This window comes from Ctenopharyngodon idella, chromosome 17, assembly GCF_019924925.1.
Source record: "Ctenopharyngodon idella isolate HZGC_01 chromosome 17, HZGC01, whole genome shotgun sequence".
Lineage (NCBI taxonomy): Eukaryota > Metazoa > Chordata > Actinopteri > Cypriniformes > Xenocyprididae > Ctenopharyngodon > Ctenopharyngodon idella.
The window spans coordinates 8,054,894-8,076,160 of record NC_067236.1 but is presented as its reverse complement, the minus strand read 5'-3'; the positions used below and the strand labels follow the sequence as shown (position 1 = coordinate 8,076,160).

The following is a 21,267-nucleotide window of genomic DNA, read 5'->3' as shown; positions in this document are numbered from 1 at the left end:
TTGTAGTCCTTAAAAAGCAATTTCTGTAAAAGAAAATATCTCCCTTTGCTTTGAACTTTGAGCATCGTAAATTTGCAGATGTTGTTTATTCTCAATCAGCAACATTACACACTAACCAAAGTTAAAAAAGTAAAATCATAATCAAGGACCCCTTCAAGTTAAAAGCTCCCAAGAGGTGAAGATTATCATTGAATAACTTAAATTTTGGTCGGTTTCACATGCAAATCTATCGCATGACTATCGCAGAAGACTTGGAATGTAGAGCAGTCATATGGAGTGCTTTTATGGTGCTTTTATGTCTGAACATTGAAAAAGTCCCCATTCATTGTAATTGAATGGAAAGGTGTGACCAGCACAGTCTTCAAAATTTCTCCTTTTCTGTTCCCTGATGATGATGACAGAATTATTAATTTTGGTTGAACTACCTGTATCCCTTTTAAAGCTTTCTGTATTGATGAGGTGGAAGTGCGATGGACAGAGTAAGGGATTTGTCCGGTTCAGGATCAGGTCCTGCAGAGTCTGTGCTGTCTCCTGGGCTCTCAGAGCACATCTGCAGAGCTCCGCAGAGAGAATGGAGATGAGACTGAAACAAGCCCGCATTAAATGTCACCATTCTCTTCACACAAACACAGTGATGCATACACTTTCAAACAGTCTTTCAAGCAAACATTCAAAGTCAAACATTTACATGCACAACAGTGCTTATGTATTTCCTTTTTTCCCTCACACAATAGATGTTACAACAGTACAACAAAAAGAGTCAGCTGGCTTCCAGAAGGTCTTGTTTTTGTTTTCTTTATCTGCTTAGTCACTTGACACAGTGAATGATTGATTGACAGCTGTCATTAGATAACTGACAGAATAGGAAAGCAACAAGATCAACAAGCTCGTGCAGATAGAGGGGAGAAAAGAGACGGAGTGAATATTGATCTGAGTGTCAAACGAGTTCCCTACTTTCCTTGAGTTTCTCCTTGATTAATTGTGATGCGAGCCCAAAGCTTCCCATCTTAATTAAACCTTCAACTAATTATTATTTATTACTCAGCAGCAGCCATTAACACTACACACCCATCCGAAGAACAAACAACTGTAATTTAATCTATTGTGATCTTCATTCTCTTTTGATGATCTTTTTGTTCAGTATATCTCTGTTTACCTCAGTTACTTATGAGCTGTGAAAACCCCTCAGGAAGACAGCAATACCCATGCAGCTACCACAGAGACTGCCATAATGACTTACAAAGAAAAGCAGCATCAGCCAGTGACTAATTCCAGAACGCCGCCCTGTCATTTACTGTAATTTAGAGGTGGTTATAGCTTTATTTTTGAGTGGCGATAATGAGTTTTTGAAAGTGGCTGCTGCTGTGTCTGTTGGCTGGATGCCAGCTGTCATCATCTGAGCATGCCCAGTAGATCATATTAGTTTAGTTTCACCACAGAGCTCAGTGGATGCTGGCCTGAGGTGGAGTAATCTAGAAAGATGGAGTTGTGGTTTACAGCGGTTTTTCATCACTTACAAAGAAACCTGCTTAAAGTATAGTCCATCCAAGAATGAAAATTCTATATTACAGCAACTGAGTATAGTGTTAAACTGATAGTCTGCCCAAAAATGAAAACTCTGTCATCATTTACTCACCCTCATGTCATTCCAAACTGACTTGACTTACTTACTTCTGTGGAACACAAAAGAAGATATATTGAAGAATGTTGGTAACAGCTTTGGTTTATTGGACAAACAATACAACTGGGAACCAAAACTGTTTGGTTACCAGCGTTCTTCAAAATATCTTCTTTTATTTTCCACAGAAAAAAAGTCATACAGATTTAGAAGACATGAGGGTGAGTAAATGATGCCAGAACTTTCATTTTTGGGTGGACTAACCCTTTAAATCATCTATGTACTACTGTAACATTGTTATAGAGCTGTATTTGCCCTCTTTATGACATACAAAACATTTTAGACAGGTTTGGACACTTAAGTAGCGCTTAAAAATGTCTGAATGACATTGCATTGGATACAACATATCAAACTAAGTTGTTACTGGTCCTAAGGTGATTTTATGTAAATCTTTGAAGTCAGTTATATCAGATCAACCATAGTTCATCACATTAACTTGGACGTGTTCCTCTAACATTGGATAACCAGAAAGAGTCTAACTAGACTACTTTTTGTCTTTATTTTGACAAATATATCTATCTTTTTATAATTTCAAACCTAACAAACTGTGTGCCTGTGCTATATTTCTTCAAAATAATAAATGCAGCAGTTTTACAAGTGAAGTGTGTCCTTTCTGACTCACCGGTGGAACTAAACAGAATTGGAAAAATAATAACTGTTTTCAAACATGCAGAAGCCCACAGAGGCCATAAAATAAGTTGTGATTCTGAATAAACTAGATTTTATTTTTATTTTGGGGGCTTTGGCAGAGTTAGTAGAGGGTGACTGGAAGTTATTGGGCAAATGGGATCTTTCTTTTTTCAGTTAGCCATGCTTTCTGTCTGCCATTTTATTTTGCTATGAATTTTGTATATTGTGGTCCTGCTTCACTAGTTCTGACAAGACTGTTGTGTCATCCTTGTGTAGTATAAATTAAATCCGGACATGCTACATCCCCCGTGTTGGCTTTGTCATGTGACCTACGGCGTCAGTTGTGTTGCTTCACTGTCATTCAGAACTCCTTTTCCCGTGGCTTAGTGGAATAGTAAAGTATCCATTGAATTTGCAATTCAGAATCTCTCTGGGTACTTTTCATGTACTTTTTATGAATACTATGAATTTGGACATACTACTTATTTCACAAACAGTTTTTCACTTGCTATGTAGAAGGGAAGGAGGCATATTTGGATGCAGGGATAGTCGTCCTACTGCTACCACAGAGCCACTTGCATCTAATAGCACCAACTTACTAATAATACTCTTGTTTCAGGGCCTGTTCACTGTCTTGTGTTGCAAATTTCATTCATTGTTCTTTATCCACTGATTTTAGCTTCATGTTGTTTAGTTCGGTTAATTCAAAATGTTTTTTCCCCCTCTAGCGTGGCTGGTGTACTTCTGAGGACCAGTACTACCTCTTGCTCTTCAGTACTGCTGTTTGTAGTTTGCGCTGCATTAGCTTTAGTCTGGAGCTGTGCTGGCACCCCCTGCAGGCCGGAGGACCAAACCACTGCTCCTCTCTGCAGGTTAAAAGACTAAAGACTCTAATTTCTCAGTTCTACAAGCTCACTGCTTACTGCTTCTATCATCCTCTGTTCTACAACGGACCAATCATGACCTACAGAGACTTCAGCGAACAGGTAGAAGAAAATGAGGTTCATAAAAGGGTGCAGGGTCTGTGCTTTTTCCAAATGTACTATAAATGTCTTTCTCTTTCTGTGCAGATGGAGAGACCGGTGTGTAAAGTGTCTGTGGTGTATGTGTTAAGTGGGATACTGCGCGTGTTTGTCTGGTGGTGTTTAGCCGAATTCATGATCCACTTCATGTACATGCACGCCATCCAGAGCAACGAAACGTACCTGGAGATGCTGCCGCACTGGGCGTTAGGTAAGTCTGTGGCTGCATATGAATTCTTGTACTTTCAAAGTATATACTGAATTCGATGATGAATGTCTTAAAAGTCTTTAGGGATGCAAGTGTGTCGTGTAATACACACTTCACTTCACAGATATGCTTCATCCGCAATATTGCCATTGTCCTTTTTGAAGTTTTTTGACCTGATGTGCAAACGGCAAACATAAACAGTCTTCTGTTAAAAAAGTACACTTCCATTCAAAAGTTTGGGGTTGGTAAGATCTTTTAATATTTTTTTAAGTCTTACCAATTTAGGTTCTATGTATTTGATCAAAAATACAGTAAAAACACTGTTTTTGTAAAATATTATTACAATTTAAAGTAACTGATTGTATTTTAGTATATTTTGAAATGTTATTTTTTACAATGATGGCAAAGCTGAATTTTTATCAGCTTTTACTCCAGTCCTAAGTGTCACATGATTCTAACACAAAATGTTTAAATGGTTGTGTATGCCTGAGGAACAAGTTTCTTGGTACCTGCAGCTCTTAAACTTGAAAATGGCAAACCTTTTTCAAATTTGATGGCTCTTTGACACCTATTGTCTTATAGCAGGGTGTCCAAACCTGCTCCTGGAGGGCCACTGTCCTGCAAAGTTTTTGACATACTGCTGTTTGCATAGTGTGTAGGGAAATATGCATATTTGAGTTTCTAAGCAAATTCTACAGTTTTTATCAAAATGATGTATTTTAGAATGGATGTAGTCTGTCATGGTGTAACTGGTGTTAATTTGGGTGTTAAAGTGTTTATTATATTATTATCGTGCACAGATGTTCACAATGAAACGCACACAGTTTCAGCCTTGTGCATGTGCTCTCCTGTGCAGTATCTTGATTCTGCACTTGCTGTCTATTGATCTATGGAAGTTGCTGATTTGTGCTGCCTGAACTTTGATTCAAAAACACAGACTCTGCAAGAGAGAGCGGCGCATAGGTCTGTGCAGCAGCACACTGGAACATCGAGTCATTATCGCCACTTTGTACCTGTGTTTTGTACAGAAAGTGTTTGCAGAAATTCTGTCCTATCTTTTTTTTTTTTTTTTTTTTTTTTACATCTCAAGATTTTAGCTCTGTACCAGTGGGAAATGGGAAGAGACAGATGCTGTTCTCCGTTTCCACTGACACACAAAGAGAGAGAAAAGCGAATAGGGAGAGATGACTAGAGAGGATGAGGATGATAGAACTAAATTATGAAACAGTTCAGAATAAAGCTGAAATCTGTGGTTCTTCTCAGCCAGAATGGGATGAAGGGCCGAAATTAGCTTCATGGCCAAAAGTATGTAGACCCCTGATTTGACTGAACAGCCCTGTGATTTCAGATGTTTAAAGGGCAAATGTCTGTGTGAGATCAAGCACATGGCCGCTTTACTGTTTCGTGTCATGTACCTGCTCTCTTTTTCACCTGCAGGTGGTTTGGCTCTGGCGTTAGTGCAGTTTTTTTACGTAAAGTATCTGGTCTTGTTTGGAGCGGTGTCTCTGCTTGTCAAGTTGGACGGACTGGAGCCGCCCACGTTACCACGGTGTGTCAGCATCATGTACAGCTTCACTGGGATGTGGAGGTAAATATACACATTTCTGTGTCCTGTAAAACTTCAAAAGCTCTAACCTTTGACTTCTAAGGCCCTGTGTCTTATAGCTGGAAAGATTTTGAGGTGGTTCAACTGTCACCTACAGTACATCTGTGAAACAGCAGGGGGCAGAGCTACGCTGCAGTTGCTTTAATTGATTTAAGCACTGACACAATTGGAAGAGGTTTAAGACTCACTTACACCATCTACAAGCACATTAGGAGAGTAACAAGGTTCATGCTTTCTGTTTAATGTCACAATCATCTTAACTCAAACGTATGGGATTGAGTGTTCGGCATCTCTGATGGAGTTGAGCTCTCTGACGTCTCGTGAGAGGATGTTGAACAGGCTCATACATGCAGGCTCCCTCCCAGACAATTGTATTTTACTCTAAAAGCTTGAATTCTTGATGAAGGTACACAGCATTTCAACTTGAATAGTCTGGAATAGTCTCCTAGGCAACACCAGTCTGGAAACGGCTGTCTTTTGTCTGACAGTCCGGTTTTTTATTCTTTAAACTTGGTAGAATGTGTGTATTACTGCTAATTTGTTGCCTTCTATTTGTTACTTTCATAAATCCATAGTACAAAAAGGACTATGGATGTACCATGGCCTTGTGGACATTGTACAATGAAAATAATATGTTTTAGACATAAGCATGATGGTAATACCATGGTATTCTTAGATGTACCTCAGAGTTCCATGTAAATACAATGGTATATGAATATAGTAATTACATAGTATATCAATATAATAGGATACCATGGTACTTAGTGATAATCATTAAAGGATCGTTCATATCTTACACAACAAAATAAATAAAATGATTGAATGATTATTATAAAATTATTATTGTATTTTTTTCTACAATAACTATTTGATAAAAAAATAAAGTAAACAATATTGTGAAATATTATTACAATTTAAATTAACTTTTTTATTTTAATATATTTTAAAATGTAATTTATTCCTGTGATGGCAAAGCTGAATTTTTAGCATCATTGTCTTCAGTGTCACGTGATCCTTCAGAAATCATTTTAACATGCTGATTTGAAACATTTCTCAATATTATTAGTGTGCTGCTTAATGTGATTATGATAATAATAATTATTATTAATAATAATAATAATAATAATGTTTTTACTGTTACTTTTGATCAATTGACCCTTCGTCGGGAGTTTGATTGACAGGCGATCTAACCAATCATAACACCGAATCCGCCATTTTGTCCGACAAAGCAGTCAGGGGAGATAGTAGATTTACTTCGGTGGACTTGAATTTGAAAAATGATGTGTACTGTCGTCTTTCCGCGGTTGAAACAACATTACTTCTTATGTTCATTCATGTTTATTTGATGCTATAAATGAATTAGTAGGAATAGATGATCGGTTCACGAGCCGCTTGAACTGAGGCGCTACAGCGATCTGTCACGACACATTAACGGTATTTATTGTTAAAATTTCTTTAAAAATGACAAAATTTGAAATTTGAGACTTTGTTTCATATAAAAAGTAACCTGTTCTGTCTTGTCTGTCGACGCGTTGTCAGTGTCCTCTTTGCTCCGCGATGTATTTTTCACTACGTGAGAACAGCCTGCCTTGTCGGACGTAGCAACTGTAACTAAAGGGGGCGGGTCTTTGCGAACGGCCCATGTTGAATAAAAGTATTAAATTCTTTACAAAACTTTTACTGACTTCAATCCTTTGAACAGTAGTGTATAAATAATATATGTAATGATAAAATGATAATGATAATAAATATATTAAACATCATGATAGTAAGGTTCTGAAAGCTTTATCATTACTTTACAGTAGTAAAAATAACTAACTAATAACTTTACAAACTATATCCACCATGGTATTTTTTTTTTTTGTATTTATCTGCTTCGCTTCATAATACACACAGGTTTACGTTATTTTTCTTAACGCAGCAGATCATTGTCACTCATCGCCACGTGGATTGAGTGACGCTGTCCTCTGTATCTTGTGTAATCGTGCATGTTTTTAGTGTATCAGCAGATCTGAAATGCAGACAGCTGCTGAAGCTCTGAGAGCCGGAAAGGTTAAGCACTAGTGTGTGTCTCAGAGTGGTGTTGAAGGTGATGGAGTTTAGAGTGTGATAAATGAGAGCTGTAAGGAAACAGATGTATGCTGGAGACTTTAGCAGGACCTGCTGTAAGACCCCTGTCTGGCTTCAATCCCACACGGAACTAAGAGCACAGCTCCTCTGAACCTGATAGAGCGCACACACACACACGCACGCTTTTTCTAACAGCTCAGCATAGCCTCAACACACTCACACACACTGATATACTTCAAAATCCTGCTCACATGCTCATCTCTGTTTAATGGCTCCGAACCGCCGGATGCAACATACTGTACCACATGGAGACAGCACCCCATACTGCAGGACAGCAAAGTCTCTGATTACAGTGCAAATGTCCTACAGGGAGTGAATGAGATTGAGAACAACAGAAAGCGAGAGAGAGAGAGAGAGAGAGAGAGAGAGCCTGAGATGTTGCTCTTGGCTGCAGTTAAATCTGGAGATTTTCTTAGTGTGTGTGCATGTATGTCTGCATACACGTGCATGGATGTGCGAGTATTGCTGTTTGTGCATGTGTGTGATTTAGTACAGTCGGTCCCTATCATGGGCTGGGTTTACGGCGGTTGAAAGCATCAACACACACACTTTACCATTTTGCTGACTCCTGCTGATAGCTATCTGATCACAATCAAATTGATCTATTGTTTTTATGAGTCAATGACACAAGGCTCTTTATTCTAGATCTATTGATTTATTTAAAATTGATGCTATTTGTTTTCTTAATGCATATTACTGGTCTTATTTCGAACAATTCATCCATGCATTTTTTTTTTCTCTTAAAAAATTTGTAAGGTTCTGTTAACCCTAAACAAAGATAAACAGTATATATACACTGCCCGACCCCCCCCCAAAAAAAGTCGCTGTTTGGATTTTAATAGGCAAATACTTAAGAATCTATGAATGGATCCTTATTACAGTGATTATTATGTTTCTAGCATGTTATATGTTTGGCAACGGTTCTTTTAACCCTTAAAGATGGAGGGTGTAGCTTTTCATTTCTTAAACAACCATCATGGCCATATTCCAGGATGACAATGTCAAGATTCACCAGGGTTAAAATTGTGAAAGAATGATTCAGAGAGCATGAAGAATAATTTTCACACATGAATTGGCACCTCTGAGTCCAGACCTTAAAGTGCTTACCTCTTGCATTGTCAATACAAGATTTTGACCAAAAATGTATGCACCTCTTGATGGAAATAACATCACAACATTTATTTCCATCGAGAGGTGCATCATTTTTTGGTCAAGAACTTGACAATGCAGGAGGTAAGAACTCTGTAAAGTCTACTCCAGCACATCCCAAAAACTTACACTGAGGTTAAGGTCAGTGCCAATTCATGTGTGAAAATGATTCTTCATGCTTCCTCCCAATAATTCTTTCACAATTTGAGCCTGATGAATCTTGACATTGTCATCCTGGAATATGGCTATGATACATCTTAATACATGGTTGTTTAAGAAATGAAAAGCTACACACTCCATCTTTTATGGTTAAAAGAACCGTTGCCAAACATATAACATGTGAACATTTTTTTTGGCCGGGCAGTGTATATATGAAGTCAATTGAAATGCAGCTACAGATCTGCCTTACTTTTTTTTCATGTTCGATAGCCGTTTCTTTAGAAAAATATCACAATATGGTAGTAAAGTTGGTTTCAGTTTCATGCTGACTTTAAAATGCAGTTTATACGTATAATGATGTTATGATGAGCATGTTTATAATTTATAAGGGGGGTAGGGGCGTGGATATATAACTTAAAACATGTCAATTATACAAATGTCCTGATAACATAATAAAGAAAAAAAAGCCTCATTAAAAGATAAAAAATAAAACATTCAGTTTGGAAAGGTAAATAAGCCTCTTAAATATATAAATAATTCATGGTCTGTGTAAAAATACAAACATATTCAAAACATTAATTAATATAATATAATATGAGCATACTTGCACGTGTGTGTGTGTGTGTGTGTATATAATATATAAAAGCAACATGTTTCTTGAAAATCATTTTTCAAAACGATTATGAATACTAAGATTTTTTTTTTTCTTCTTTATTGTGACCATTTTTTGTCATTAACCCCAATACTAAACTGATATTTTCTGCCCTTTCCTGTCTCTAAACAACCCTCACTCATGTTTATATTTTCATTGGGACATTATTTACTATGTTTAAGACATTTTCCTCAGGGGGCCTTTAGCTGGTGTTTTATTACCCTTTTTATGACCTTAGGTCTCCACAATGTAGGCACAACCTGGCTCTCTCTTTCTCACACGCACACGCACACACACACACACGCAGTGAGAACAACAAGGCCGGGTTTTATCTTGATCATCAGCTCACCTGTAGTTTAGTGTGGTCACAATGAAAACTCTGTGTCTGAGCTGTGGGAAGTGTTTATACACTGTTCCGTCAGGCCTGCTTTGTCAGATGATTTTTGAACTACAGAAGCCCAATCTGAAGGAAACTGCAGGATACTGAGTGAATCTGTTCCAATGTGTATCTCACTTTCAGCATCATGAATCACCATCTGACTCACAGAGCTCATGAATGACACCAGACATGAGATGCCAGATCAGTTTGTTCTCTGCATCTGTTTATATAGCTTCTTGTTTATGTGCCACACGCATCTAGTGGAGTCAAATTGGCATTTCAGAGGGATTGCTTTCTTGCAGAAGCTTTACTACTGTGGTGTTTTAGGCCTGAAATATATAAACAGACTATAGTGTAGTGATTCCTAAGCAAGGAATTTAGATTTCTAGCATTATTAAACCTATAAAAAAGAAAAAAAAACAATAGGTTAAACATAACCAATTGTCTTTTTTTAGTTCTTTTTTAAGAAAAAATGTGTGTATTTGTGTTGACTTGTAGCAGAAATTTTTCTACTTGTAGTTTTTATGCAATTTTAATAACGATTTAATGATGATAACAAAGGACATCATTCAGTTTAATATTTCTGGTTTAGTATTGGTAAAGGGCTTCTTGAGCCTTATCGATAGTAAGAAAATTATGATTAAAGTGTTATTGTTTTGGATGAATTATCCTTTTAAGTATGTACAACAGGACAACAAATGCATTGGCCAAGCATGTCTCCACATAATGGTTTATTCATATTGAGTGAAATTACTTCTGCTTTATCTGTTCTCCTGGCCTTCCCGGATGACTTTATTTCCTCAGAGCTGAAGCAGATTTCATCAATAGTTGCTAATGAATGCTGGGAAGTGCTGGAATGAATCAAATGGTCCTGGACAATCTGATTTAGGAGTCATTATGTATCGTAGACCCCAGACCCAATCCATTTACCTCCAGACACCCTCTCGCTTTTGTTTTGTCTCTTTCTCTCCAGATGGATGTTTTTTGTCACACTGAAGATTTTGATAGTTTCTGTAGGCTCATGAAAACAGTGCTTTCTGACATGTTAGCAACCATCTGCTTGCACGTGATGTTTCTCCTCATACAGGCCTGTTTTTAGAAGCAAACAGCGCCAACTCTTTACTGCTGTCTCTGGGGTCTGGGTGTATTTGGACTCAATAAGCGACAGACTGAACTACATATGAAAGCCTTATGGCCAGAAAACCGTCTGTTGGTGTCAGGTTCAGATCGTGTGTTTGCTCTAATTGGATGAGATGGTGGTTTCTCTAGAGATTTCCATATCATTGTCCACTTCCTCATCCATTTAAACCATAATCTTTTTTTTTTTTTTTTTTTTTTTTTTTTTTTTAACTGTGAATTTTAAAATGAAAAATGTGACCAGTCCATTCGTTCACCCGTCCTTACCAGTTGATCTATAGCATTATGTCAGTATGAGGGAAAGGGGTATGAAATGTGGATAGATGGATGACTAGAAGTAAAGTAAGTATAACAATAAGAGAATCTGTGGCTATAGTGATGACCTGAGGACGTCTGTTCACACCTGCTCAGAGGAACAGGAGGAAGAGAAAGCCCTGCAGAGAAACAAATTGAGAGTTACAAAGGGCCAAATCGATATTTTTGCTGTCATGATGGTTTGACACAAACTACATGTCAAAGAGCAAAAGAGAAACTCTGTGTGATCCATGAAACAAGAAAGACCTCAATGTGGATTTATGTTGTTTGTTAGAAACATACAGTATTAGATAAAGTCGAGATCCAATCCTGTTAGATGTGTAGTTTCTAAAAAACATGCTATTGTGAACTATATTTATTTAAAATAATTTCAGTCAACTTAAACATGATTTATTTATTTATTTATCTTTTATTCATGTAATTATATTTATTAATTTATATAATGATAATTTAAATTATGTATTCTAATTTATTTTTATTTTTATTTTATAATTTTTTTATTTATTTTGATATTAAATATTTAGAAGGACATTATTTAGTTTTACTACCCTTGTGAAATAAATGTATTTATATATATATATTTTTTATCATATATATATATATATAATATGTGTGTGTGTTTTTATATAATTTTGATATTAAATATTTAGAAAGACATTATTTAGTATGTTTATTAAAACATTTTCCTCATGGGGATTATTAGCTGGTGTTTTACTACCCTTTTTACTACGCTCGTAAAGTAAATGTGTGAATATATATATATATATTTTTTTTAACAATTATTTATATATATATATATATATATATATATATATATATATATATATATATATATATATATATATATAAAAATTGTTAAAAAATATAATTATATATATATATATATATATATATATATATATATATATATATATATAATTTTTTTAACAATTTTTTTTTTTATATGTATATATATATATATATTTTTTTTTTAAATTATTTATTTTTGGTATTTATTAATTTTTTAATATTTTAATTTATTTTTAAAGCTGCAGTCCGTAAGTTTTGCCTCTTTGTCGCCATCTCTGTTTGAAACCTGCAATTGCAGTTATTTGCGAAATTATCATCTTTACATGGGTTGTGTATCGGCACGGCTCCTCAGCGCAGATGAATCTAATGTTTGCTGTCAGTCACCACATCAATGTGGATACTGTGCTTTGGAATCACAGATTCTACGTCTTGGAAGTATGACCAAAATAAAAATGTTCGGAAAATGTCATCTGAACAAGTAGCTAAGTAACATGTCTGCCACTTTTGTTCTGACCAACAGAAAAAAAGCATTACAATAAATCACGCAGCTGCCAATGGTGATTAAATATAACGATCGCTTAGCTCGGATCATGTCAAACCATGCATATTATTATTATTATTGTTATACTTTGTTCTCAAATTGTTAATGTTAACAACATCAGCATTGCGTGACTATGTGTATTTAGTGTGTATTAGCGTTACCTGTAGATTTCAATTTCTGTAGCCACTCTGACCACAGTCCGAAGTCTTTTACTTTTGACTATGGGTGAATCCAGTTGTCACTGATTGTCATTTGGCCCTTTCTGGATTACAATCCACCATCAAAATGATAAGTTTAATTATTACAGCTGCTGTGAGAAAATGCTATACATGATCTGCCACCTGTAGCATCCTCAAATGCCATATACATGCCTACTAGCTGGGACTCCTTCTCTATGGAAACAGACGTGACGTAATGACGTAATGACGCAAAGACGAGGGGCTGCATGCTCGAATTTCGCGCGGAAACCCACCAGTACCAACCGAATTAGGAAACATTATTACAAGCTTACCGATGTGAATCGGGCTAAAGTAAGGAGATAGTTTTGAATACTGGCTGGTTATGTACTTACTCAAAAATTGATTTTGGATGATTTTTAACTAAAAAAAAAAAAATACGGACTGCAGCTTTAATTGAAAAGCCCATAAAATATCATACAGACTTGTGTCAGGCTACAGCTCAACTAGACAAACAGCAAAACTGTTCTGGGATCAGCCGCTTTGAGAACATGTCTCCCGGTAATATGACTGTTTCACCAAATGCCAGCATTTGCCCCTAGAGATTCATTAAAATGGTTTCCTCAAGCATCTCATTTATACAGATTCTTATCTCTTTTTGTCTGTTCTAGATGTTGACTGATTAAACAGATGTGTCATGTTCTACAGAAGTGTGTGTGTTACCTCAAACCATCTGTGTTTAACCCCTGAGCTCACTCATTACTGTCTTTTGCTTTTCAGACACTTTGACGTGGGGCTTTACAAATGGCTCATCAGGTACGTTTCCTCTTATTTATGTGGGTGTGCGAGAGAGAGGGTGATATTTTGTACTGCTATGGACACAGTTTTCTTTTGTTGCAGAATGAAATCACATGAATAATAATCATAATCAAAAAACAATCACAAAAACAATTACACATTTCTGATACATTACTGTGGCATAATAAACTGGCAGTCTTGCATCTTTTTCTTTTTGTTCTTGCTAGATTCATGTTTTTTCAGCTCTCACATTCTCATTTTAGTTTTTAGGAAATTTACTGATACAGAATACACAAATGAGACCTTTTATGAGGTTCATATTTAGCAGCAACATCACTTTTTTTAAACAGCAAAACCATTACATTAGCATACTTACTAGTTGAAGATAAATGCAAAAATCAGGCAATTATCCATCAAAAGAATTGTTGCTGTTGCTTTGAGCCATTAAGGTACAGTTCCTAATGCACTTATGATGATCTGCAGATTTGTCGCAGTGGGAAAGACTCACACATAAATATAATAGCCCTGTAAAGAATATAATTTCACCAAATTACTCATTTACATTTAAATATACATGCAAATAAGTATATATTTTGGCTCAAAATTATCCAATTTTATGCAGATGAGCTTCATAATAGGGTGTGTTCCACACACTCAAGCCATCGCTGTTACTGCAAACTGGCAGTCTGTAATGAACAGTTTTCATTTCAGCAAGACACAATGGATAAATTTGGCACTGGTCATGATTGGTCACCCAAGAATCCAGAAACACGGCTCAGCTCAGGCGCTCTCCGCTGAGAATGTTCTGCTGTTTGATTGCAGTTTTTTTAAAAGTAGTTCTCTTTTTATGCCAAAGACCATTTTTTGTTTTCTGTGATTTGGTTTACACTCTGATAGGTAGAATGTGATGAATATTATCATTTTGATGGTGCCTTTTTAATGCCTTGCAAAAAAGTTTTTAGAGATATTTGAATTGCAGTTGCTGAATGCTTCCAGAAATACCTGATTTCTCAGAATATCAAAGTCTCTGATAATTCATTAATGTTACATACATTCCATATAGCTAATAGTCTGGTACAGTAGAATGGTGTTTGACTTTACGTTATGGGCTGTTAGCGTGTTGGTGATGAAGCATAATATTTTATGTGTTTGTGTATCATTCTCCAGAGCAGCTAGACAGATGTTTTCAAACCACTGCTTTTGCTTTAATTATAATAATAATTTTACTTTGTGTATAAATACTCTCAGGGACTGGAATAGGTTAATTCAGTATGGAAAAAAAAAAAAAAAACCTCTTCAGGTCCTGGCATAACCTTGTATGCTCAGCTGTTGCATTTCCTGACACAGTTATTCATATTCTAATGTCCTCCAGCTGTATGGAGAGATCATTGTAGAGGTTTTGGAGAGAGAGCCCTGGTTGTGTTTTTTTTTTTGTGCTGGGTTTGGTATTGTCAGTCTTTGGCAGGGCTGCGATCTCCACAGACAAAAGATGTTTGATCAGGGTTGTATTAGCATGTATTTAGCATGAAGAGCATCTTATTCTATCCCATGCTGGAAATTCGCCAGTCTGTGTGAATATGTACATTGGAAATGAATATTACATGTGCTGCTGCTTGACACAGACCCAAAAGTCCATAAATTATTTCCTATTTTATTTGGGAACATCAGGGCAAGTGATAAGACACTAAGACTAATTGTCTTAACCACAAATTATTGGAAATTAGCCAAATGTAAGCGAAAGCACTACTTTAAAAGCTATTGCTGTCTCAGAAAATCATTAAAGACAGAACAAAGTTTTTATATGGGAAGTTGTGTGAGGAGTGATGAATGAGTGAAACATGAGTTGCATGGTGATGCTCCAGAGCGGTGTCTTTGAAAATCTGCTGAGAAATATAATAATGAATGAATCTTTACCACAGTGAAACAAGAGGTGTCTTTGTGTGGGAGCCTTTTTAGCTGCTGGTATTGCTGAGCTACTTCACAGTGAAAAGTCATTTAATGCTTTGGAGTGCTGGAGAATATTGCAGAATGGCTTGCTTCCCACAAATAAAAAGTTGTTATCTAAAGAGGAATGATCATATGTTATTTTTGAACAAGACAATGCTCCTGCCCAACTTGCAAAGACAACCAAGAAGTGGCTTGAGAAGTTGAGAACAAGTCCATCAGTTTTATGTTTTGGCCTGGTCAGAGTCCAGATTTGAACTCTATAGTGAATATTTGGTCTTACATTAAATTAAAACGAACTGGGAGACATTTTTCAAGTACTCATGAACTGTTTGAAGCGAAAACATTGAGTGGAACAGCACTGACTTCTTCCTGTAAACAGCTGTTCTCAAATTGGCGAAGGCTGTTCCGTGCTAAATTACTTTATCCTACAGTATTTGTGCAGTTCTTGCTAATTTCATTGATTTATGATTAAAGTGGTTTAGACCATTAAAAGACCAATTAGTATTTTGCTAGCTTTGGCTTAGCCTATTTTTTTTTTTTTTTTTTAATTTTTTGCTCAAGATCCTTTTAATTTTTTTTAAATTATTATTATTGGTTGCCATTGGTTATATTTAATTGTGGCTCATTTCCTCTATTTTACTTGTAAATTACATTTTCCATCATCTAACATTCACTTAAAGTTAATGTTTAATAAACGCAATGATAATTTAATAACACTGTTAATAGTAATCTTTAGCAAATCTCAAAATGAATATAAATTTTTCATGCTGTACATTGTTGTGATGCCCAAATTCACTTTTTAATTTATTTATTTAGACAAAATAGTATCAAATTTTAATATCTGCTAATTTTCAGTTATCAGCCATACCATTAAATAATTATTACCTTATATGTATCAATCAGAATTTTGGCAGTTTGATACACGCTCCGAACCACTGATTCGAAACAAATGATTTGTTAAGCTTCGAAGCTTCATGAAGCAGGGTTTTAAAAATCACCCATCACTAGATATTGTTGAATAAAGTTGTTTTGTTTTTTTGACGCACAGAAAGTATTCTCGTCACTTCATAACATTAAGGTTGAACCGCTGTAGTCACATGAACTGTTTTAAATACATCTTTAGTAGCTTTCTGGGCGTTTGAAAGTGTAAATTAACTTGCTGTCAATGCAGGCCTCACTGAGCCATCAGATTTTATCAAAAATATCTTAATTTGTGTTTCGAAGATGAACGAAGGTCTTAAGGGTGTGGAACGACATGAGGGTGAGTAATAAATGACAGAATTTTCATTTTTGGGTGAACTAACCCTTTAAATATGACATCCATCCACTTTGCCTTGTAACAGTTTAAGTTTATTTTCCTCAGCCTCCCAAATGGGAAGTGTCCCATTGCTCCCTGAATCCCACCTATCAGAAAGCTGAGTTTGAATTTGAGTATGTTTAGTATTTGAGTATGATTAATAACCCCTTCTTTGCAAAAACCAAAAACATCTCTGTCTCTCTGAGCGTATCTTCTCCATCTCTCTCTCTCTCTCTCTCTCTCTCTCTCTCTCTCTGTTAAAATGTGTAGTGATTGCATTGTGGCAGAGAGAGCTGATCTGCATAATTGGAGTGTGAATGTGGGCTGTGTGTGTATGTGTGTGTGAGCGAGTGTTGCAAAGTGCATTTGGAGAGATCTTAATGTGCTTTTAAATGTGCAGTAATTGTGAAGAGCTGAGTTTTGGAGTGTGGAGATGTGGGAGAGGATCTTGTGACTCACCGCTGATCTTAAAGCATCCACAGACACATGCCGCGCACCCCTCCTGTCGCGCTATTGTCTGCTTGAACGCCTCGCTTTCAGCCTGTTGAGTGTCATCTCCTGTCTATTGAAATGTGCTCACAACAATCAAATCACAGACGCAGTTCATATGAGCTTATGTAAGGGCGAGAGAGGGCTGAGATTATACTGCGGTGGCCAAAGAGGCAGAATGAGACCTTATTGTTTCGGTTCATAATGAAAATGCACCCATAAACACTTTTCTCAGCAGGGCAACGTCTACGCTTGGGCTTTACACAGCATCTTATCAAAAGAAATGGAAACAGAATGCAAGAACCACTAGGGTTGTGTGGTATACCTGGTCCTGTACTAAAAAAAGTACCATGATACCAAAAATTTACCATGTTACTATAGCATCATTTTGCAGATTTCATTACTTTACCTGGACAATAATGTGTTCAGTTCAGGAAGCGTGACATGAATTAAAAGGTAACGTGATTCATTAAGTGGGTGTTTTAAGTGCATTTTGACATTTTATAACTATTTCATTTTTATAATTTATTTGTAAATCAAGTCCAAATAGGATACTTAACAAAAGAAAGATTATTTTACACACTCTTTTTGTGGCAGAACATAATTATCATCAAAGCTCTGGAAGTATAAAAACTTATATTAATGTAGAACTATTAATGGGAAGCCTGTCAGACAACAATGGCAAAGCATGTTTGTTGCATATGTAAGTAAAGTTTGAGGAAAGTTGTTATATATTATTTATTATTATTACTAATATTTGGTGTAATTTCCAGTGTGAAACAGAATATCTATAAACAGTATATATTATGTATATATTATGTGTATATATAATCCAATTTTCATCAGTCACTCGAGGATGTTTAGGTGTTTTCCAAGGTATCTATTTAGTCAAGATACCGAGGACCAGAAGCTGTTTTTGGTATCAGTCCAACCCTACTGACCAGTCTAATCAGTTGTTAAGATGTCAAAACTTTCTTTCGAATATTATATTATTGTTATATAAATAACTGACAATTGAAGATTCTTAGCTTTAGACATGTCTCTTGAGAGTTTGAGCTTTTAGATAAAGAGAGTGATGGTATTCTCTGTGTAATCCTGTTCTGAGAGCAGAAGATTAGTGGAACTGTGGGAATTTCACAGTCAGATAAACAGAAGTTGAAAATGAAGTTGGGTGGTTGCATCTCATTGACTACCGCAATGCAGTTACTTCACTAAGTTGGTAAATTAAAAATGAAAGAAAGGGTAAATGAAAGCTGGCCTATACAGATAAGGCTACTTGAATATTTTTTGAGATATGTGCAAACTCAGAGAGGTGTTGTTTGCCTTCACACTCTAGTTTTTGGTTTTGTCAGTGAATATAAACACGAAAGTCTCAGTGGAGGTGAGTGCAGAGATTTCTCTCATATCTGTCACAACTAATATAATTTTTTCTCTTCGTGCCTAATTAATATTTCTAAGTGTGAAATAATTACCTTTAAGCTTCATGGTAGTCATATTAACACAGTGGAAAAATGACCCATGTTAGACTAACCTTAATTTTTCATTTAGCTGTTCTGAATAGGCTGTTTTTTTAATGTAAAATCTCTAAACATCTTCAAAACAAAAGATACATTTACTTAAAATATACATTTTAAGACTTTTAGTCCTAAATAGTTTGTTTTTCTTTGGCAAAAACTCATTTGCATATATCTTTCCGTTTATTTTTTTTTTTTTTTTTTTAATTGCTACATATTTACTACTTGTTTTAAGCATAAACCTCACTAAATGTCATTATGTACACTACTGTTCAAAAGTTTTGGGTTGGTAAGAATGTTTTTTTTTGAAAGAAACCACTTATGTTCACCACTACTGCATTTTTTTTATTAAAAAAACAAAACAAAAAAACAGGAATATTGTGAAATATATTACATTTTTTTTTTACACATTTCTATTTTAAAGGGACCTATTATGCCCCTTTTTACAAGATGTAATATAAGTGACAGGTGTCCCAAGAATGTGTTTGTGAAGTTTCAGCTCAAAATACACCACAGATAATTTATTATACCATGTTGTAAATGGCCATTTTTGAGTGGAAGCAAAAACATGCTGTTTTCATGTATATATCTTTAAAGTGATAGTTCACCCAAAAAGGAAAATTCTGTCATTAATTACTCACCCTCATTGTCATTCCAAACCCATAAGACATTCGTTCATCTTCGGAACACAAATGAAGACCTTTTTTGATGAAATCCGAGCGCTTTATTTCAGTTCATATGGATTAGTTTTACAATCTCTTTATGAACTTTTTGAAGTGTCACAGTGTCAGTTGCGTAGCTGCTGTCTGTGGAGGGACAGAAAGCTCTCAGATTTCATCAAAAAGATATACATTTCTGTTCAGAAGAGGAACAAAAGTCTTATGGGTTTGGATCGACATAAAGGTAAGTAATTAATGACAGAAATTTCATTTTTGGGTGAACTATCCCTTTAAATGCAGATGAGCTGCTGCTCCCCGCCCCCCTATCCAAAATAGTACTGTGCCTTTACAGCTCGTGCCTCGGATACTCTGCCAAAAAACGAACAAAACATCTGTTTGGTTTTGATTATCATCTCTATCATAGTAACGCACACATGACATTACAGTTCTTCGCCATCGTGAAAGTTTATTATTTGCATGCGTTTTAAAGCCATATCAGTTTAAGCTTCTGAGATATATGGTTTTCTGAGTGCACACATCCGAAGCATACGCAGAGAAAGCTGGCTGTCAGATGGTGCGCTGCCTCAGTATTAAACTAAGTTCTAACCCTTATTGTGCTTAAACTGTCAAATACACACAAGGCTATGTCAAGTTCTCATAAACACATTCGGTTATGTCGCAAACAGAAGGGAAAGAAATCACATGTGTATATTAGATCTGTATATTAAAGTGACATCAGCATAATATGCTATACTTACTGTTGTGTATATATATGTTAATATGAATCAAATAACAAAAGAAAAAACAGAAAATCACTCAATGTTCCTCACTGAATAACTTTAGTAGTGTTAATAAGAATACATTTCTTACTTGAATGCTGCTAGTAAATGGTCTGGCGGGGAGATAAACATGGTGGACTGTGTTCAGCTCACTTAGGGGATAAGCTAAGCTAATAGGGCGGATTCTGTCGCCAGTTGTGGGCGGGGCCTGTTACATTGTGACATCACATTGGATTACATTCTTGAATGGCTCATTTTGAGATTTCAGATTTATAGGGAAAATAACAAACGGAGTGAATGGATTTTTACCACAATAGGGTCATTGTTTACACACACTGCGGACACAATTATGTTCAAAACAATACAAAGTGAATTTTGCATAACAGGTCCCCTTTAAGTAAGGAATAATTGACGACGGACCTTTGAATTCTTAGAAAATAATGCACACCCGAGGTGGTAACGCGGCCACAACATGTATCTTAAGTTGCTAAACTATTTTACGGATTAATTCGTCAGAGCAGCGCTGACCAAACGTTTCTGTGCGAGTGTGTGTCCGTACGATACAGTACGTGTGTACATTTGAATGAGAGAGAGAGCGAGAGAGTCTGCACGAAAGAGTCTGCGCTTTCAGGACACAATAAAAAGTATTTTGTGGCAAAAACCATTAAAATAATTTGTCATTTTCATCCTATTGTTTACTATATTTATTTGCTTGGTCGGTGTCGTTGTGGGTTTTGGTTCTTTTGCATTTGTAGGCTGTAAGGACCTATTGAGATAACTGAAATCATTTCACGATTGGGAGTGATTTGGAGTGATATGGTACTGCAATGCAGTCAAGACCTGCTAGAACTACTTTAGCCGTGCGTTTCCCTGAAAATAATTGCACACCTTAGAACGTTGGTCAACCAATCAGATTTGTGCATTCAGCAGCCCCGTAGTATAATATATTTTATTTATTTTTTTATGTAAATTATTCCTGTGATGACAAAGCTGAATTTTCAGTAGCCATTACTCCAGTCTTCAGTGTCACATGATCCTTCAGAAATCATTCTAATATGCTGATTTGCTGCTCAAGAAACATTTCTTCTTATTATCAATGTTGAAAACAGTTGTGCTGCTTAATGTTTTTGTGGAAATTTTACATTTTTTCAGGTTTCTTTGATAAATAGGAAGCTCATGTAAATATCTTTACTGTAACCTTTGATCAACTTAA

At 35.8% G+C, this 21,267-nt stretch overlaps 1 protein-coding gene across 7 annotated transcripts in view; it reads left to right on the top strand.

Moving 5' to 3' along the window:
* The window catches only part of hhat (hedgehog acyltransferase), an 80,971-nt gene that overhangs the window by 4,903 nt on the left and 54,801 nt on the right, over positions 1-21,267 (top strand). For all 7 annotated transcript variants that reach the window (XR_007926007.1, XR_007926006.1, XM_051868973.1 and 4 more), the window contains exons 6-9: positions 3,037-3,294; positions 3,379-3,541; positions 4,976-5,126; positions 13,352-13,387. Coding sequence is in view for 5 of the 7 variants with exons in the window: in XM_051868973.1 (XP_051724933.1) it covers positions 3,037-3,294; positions 3,379-3,541; positions 4,976-5,126; positions 13,352-13,387 (608 nt within the window). In the remaining 2 variants the exon portion in view is untranslated. The remainder of the gene's footprint in view (positions 1-3,036; positions 3,295-3,378; positions 3,542-4,975; positions 5,127-13,351; positions 13,388-21,267) is intronic.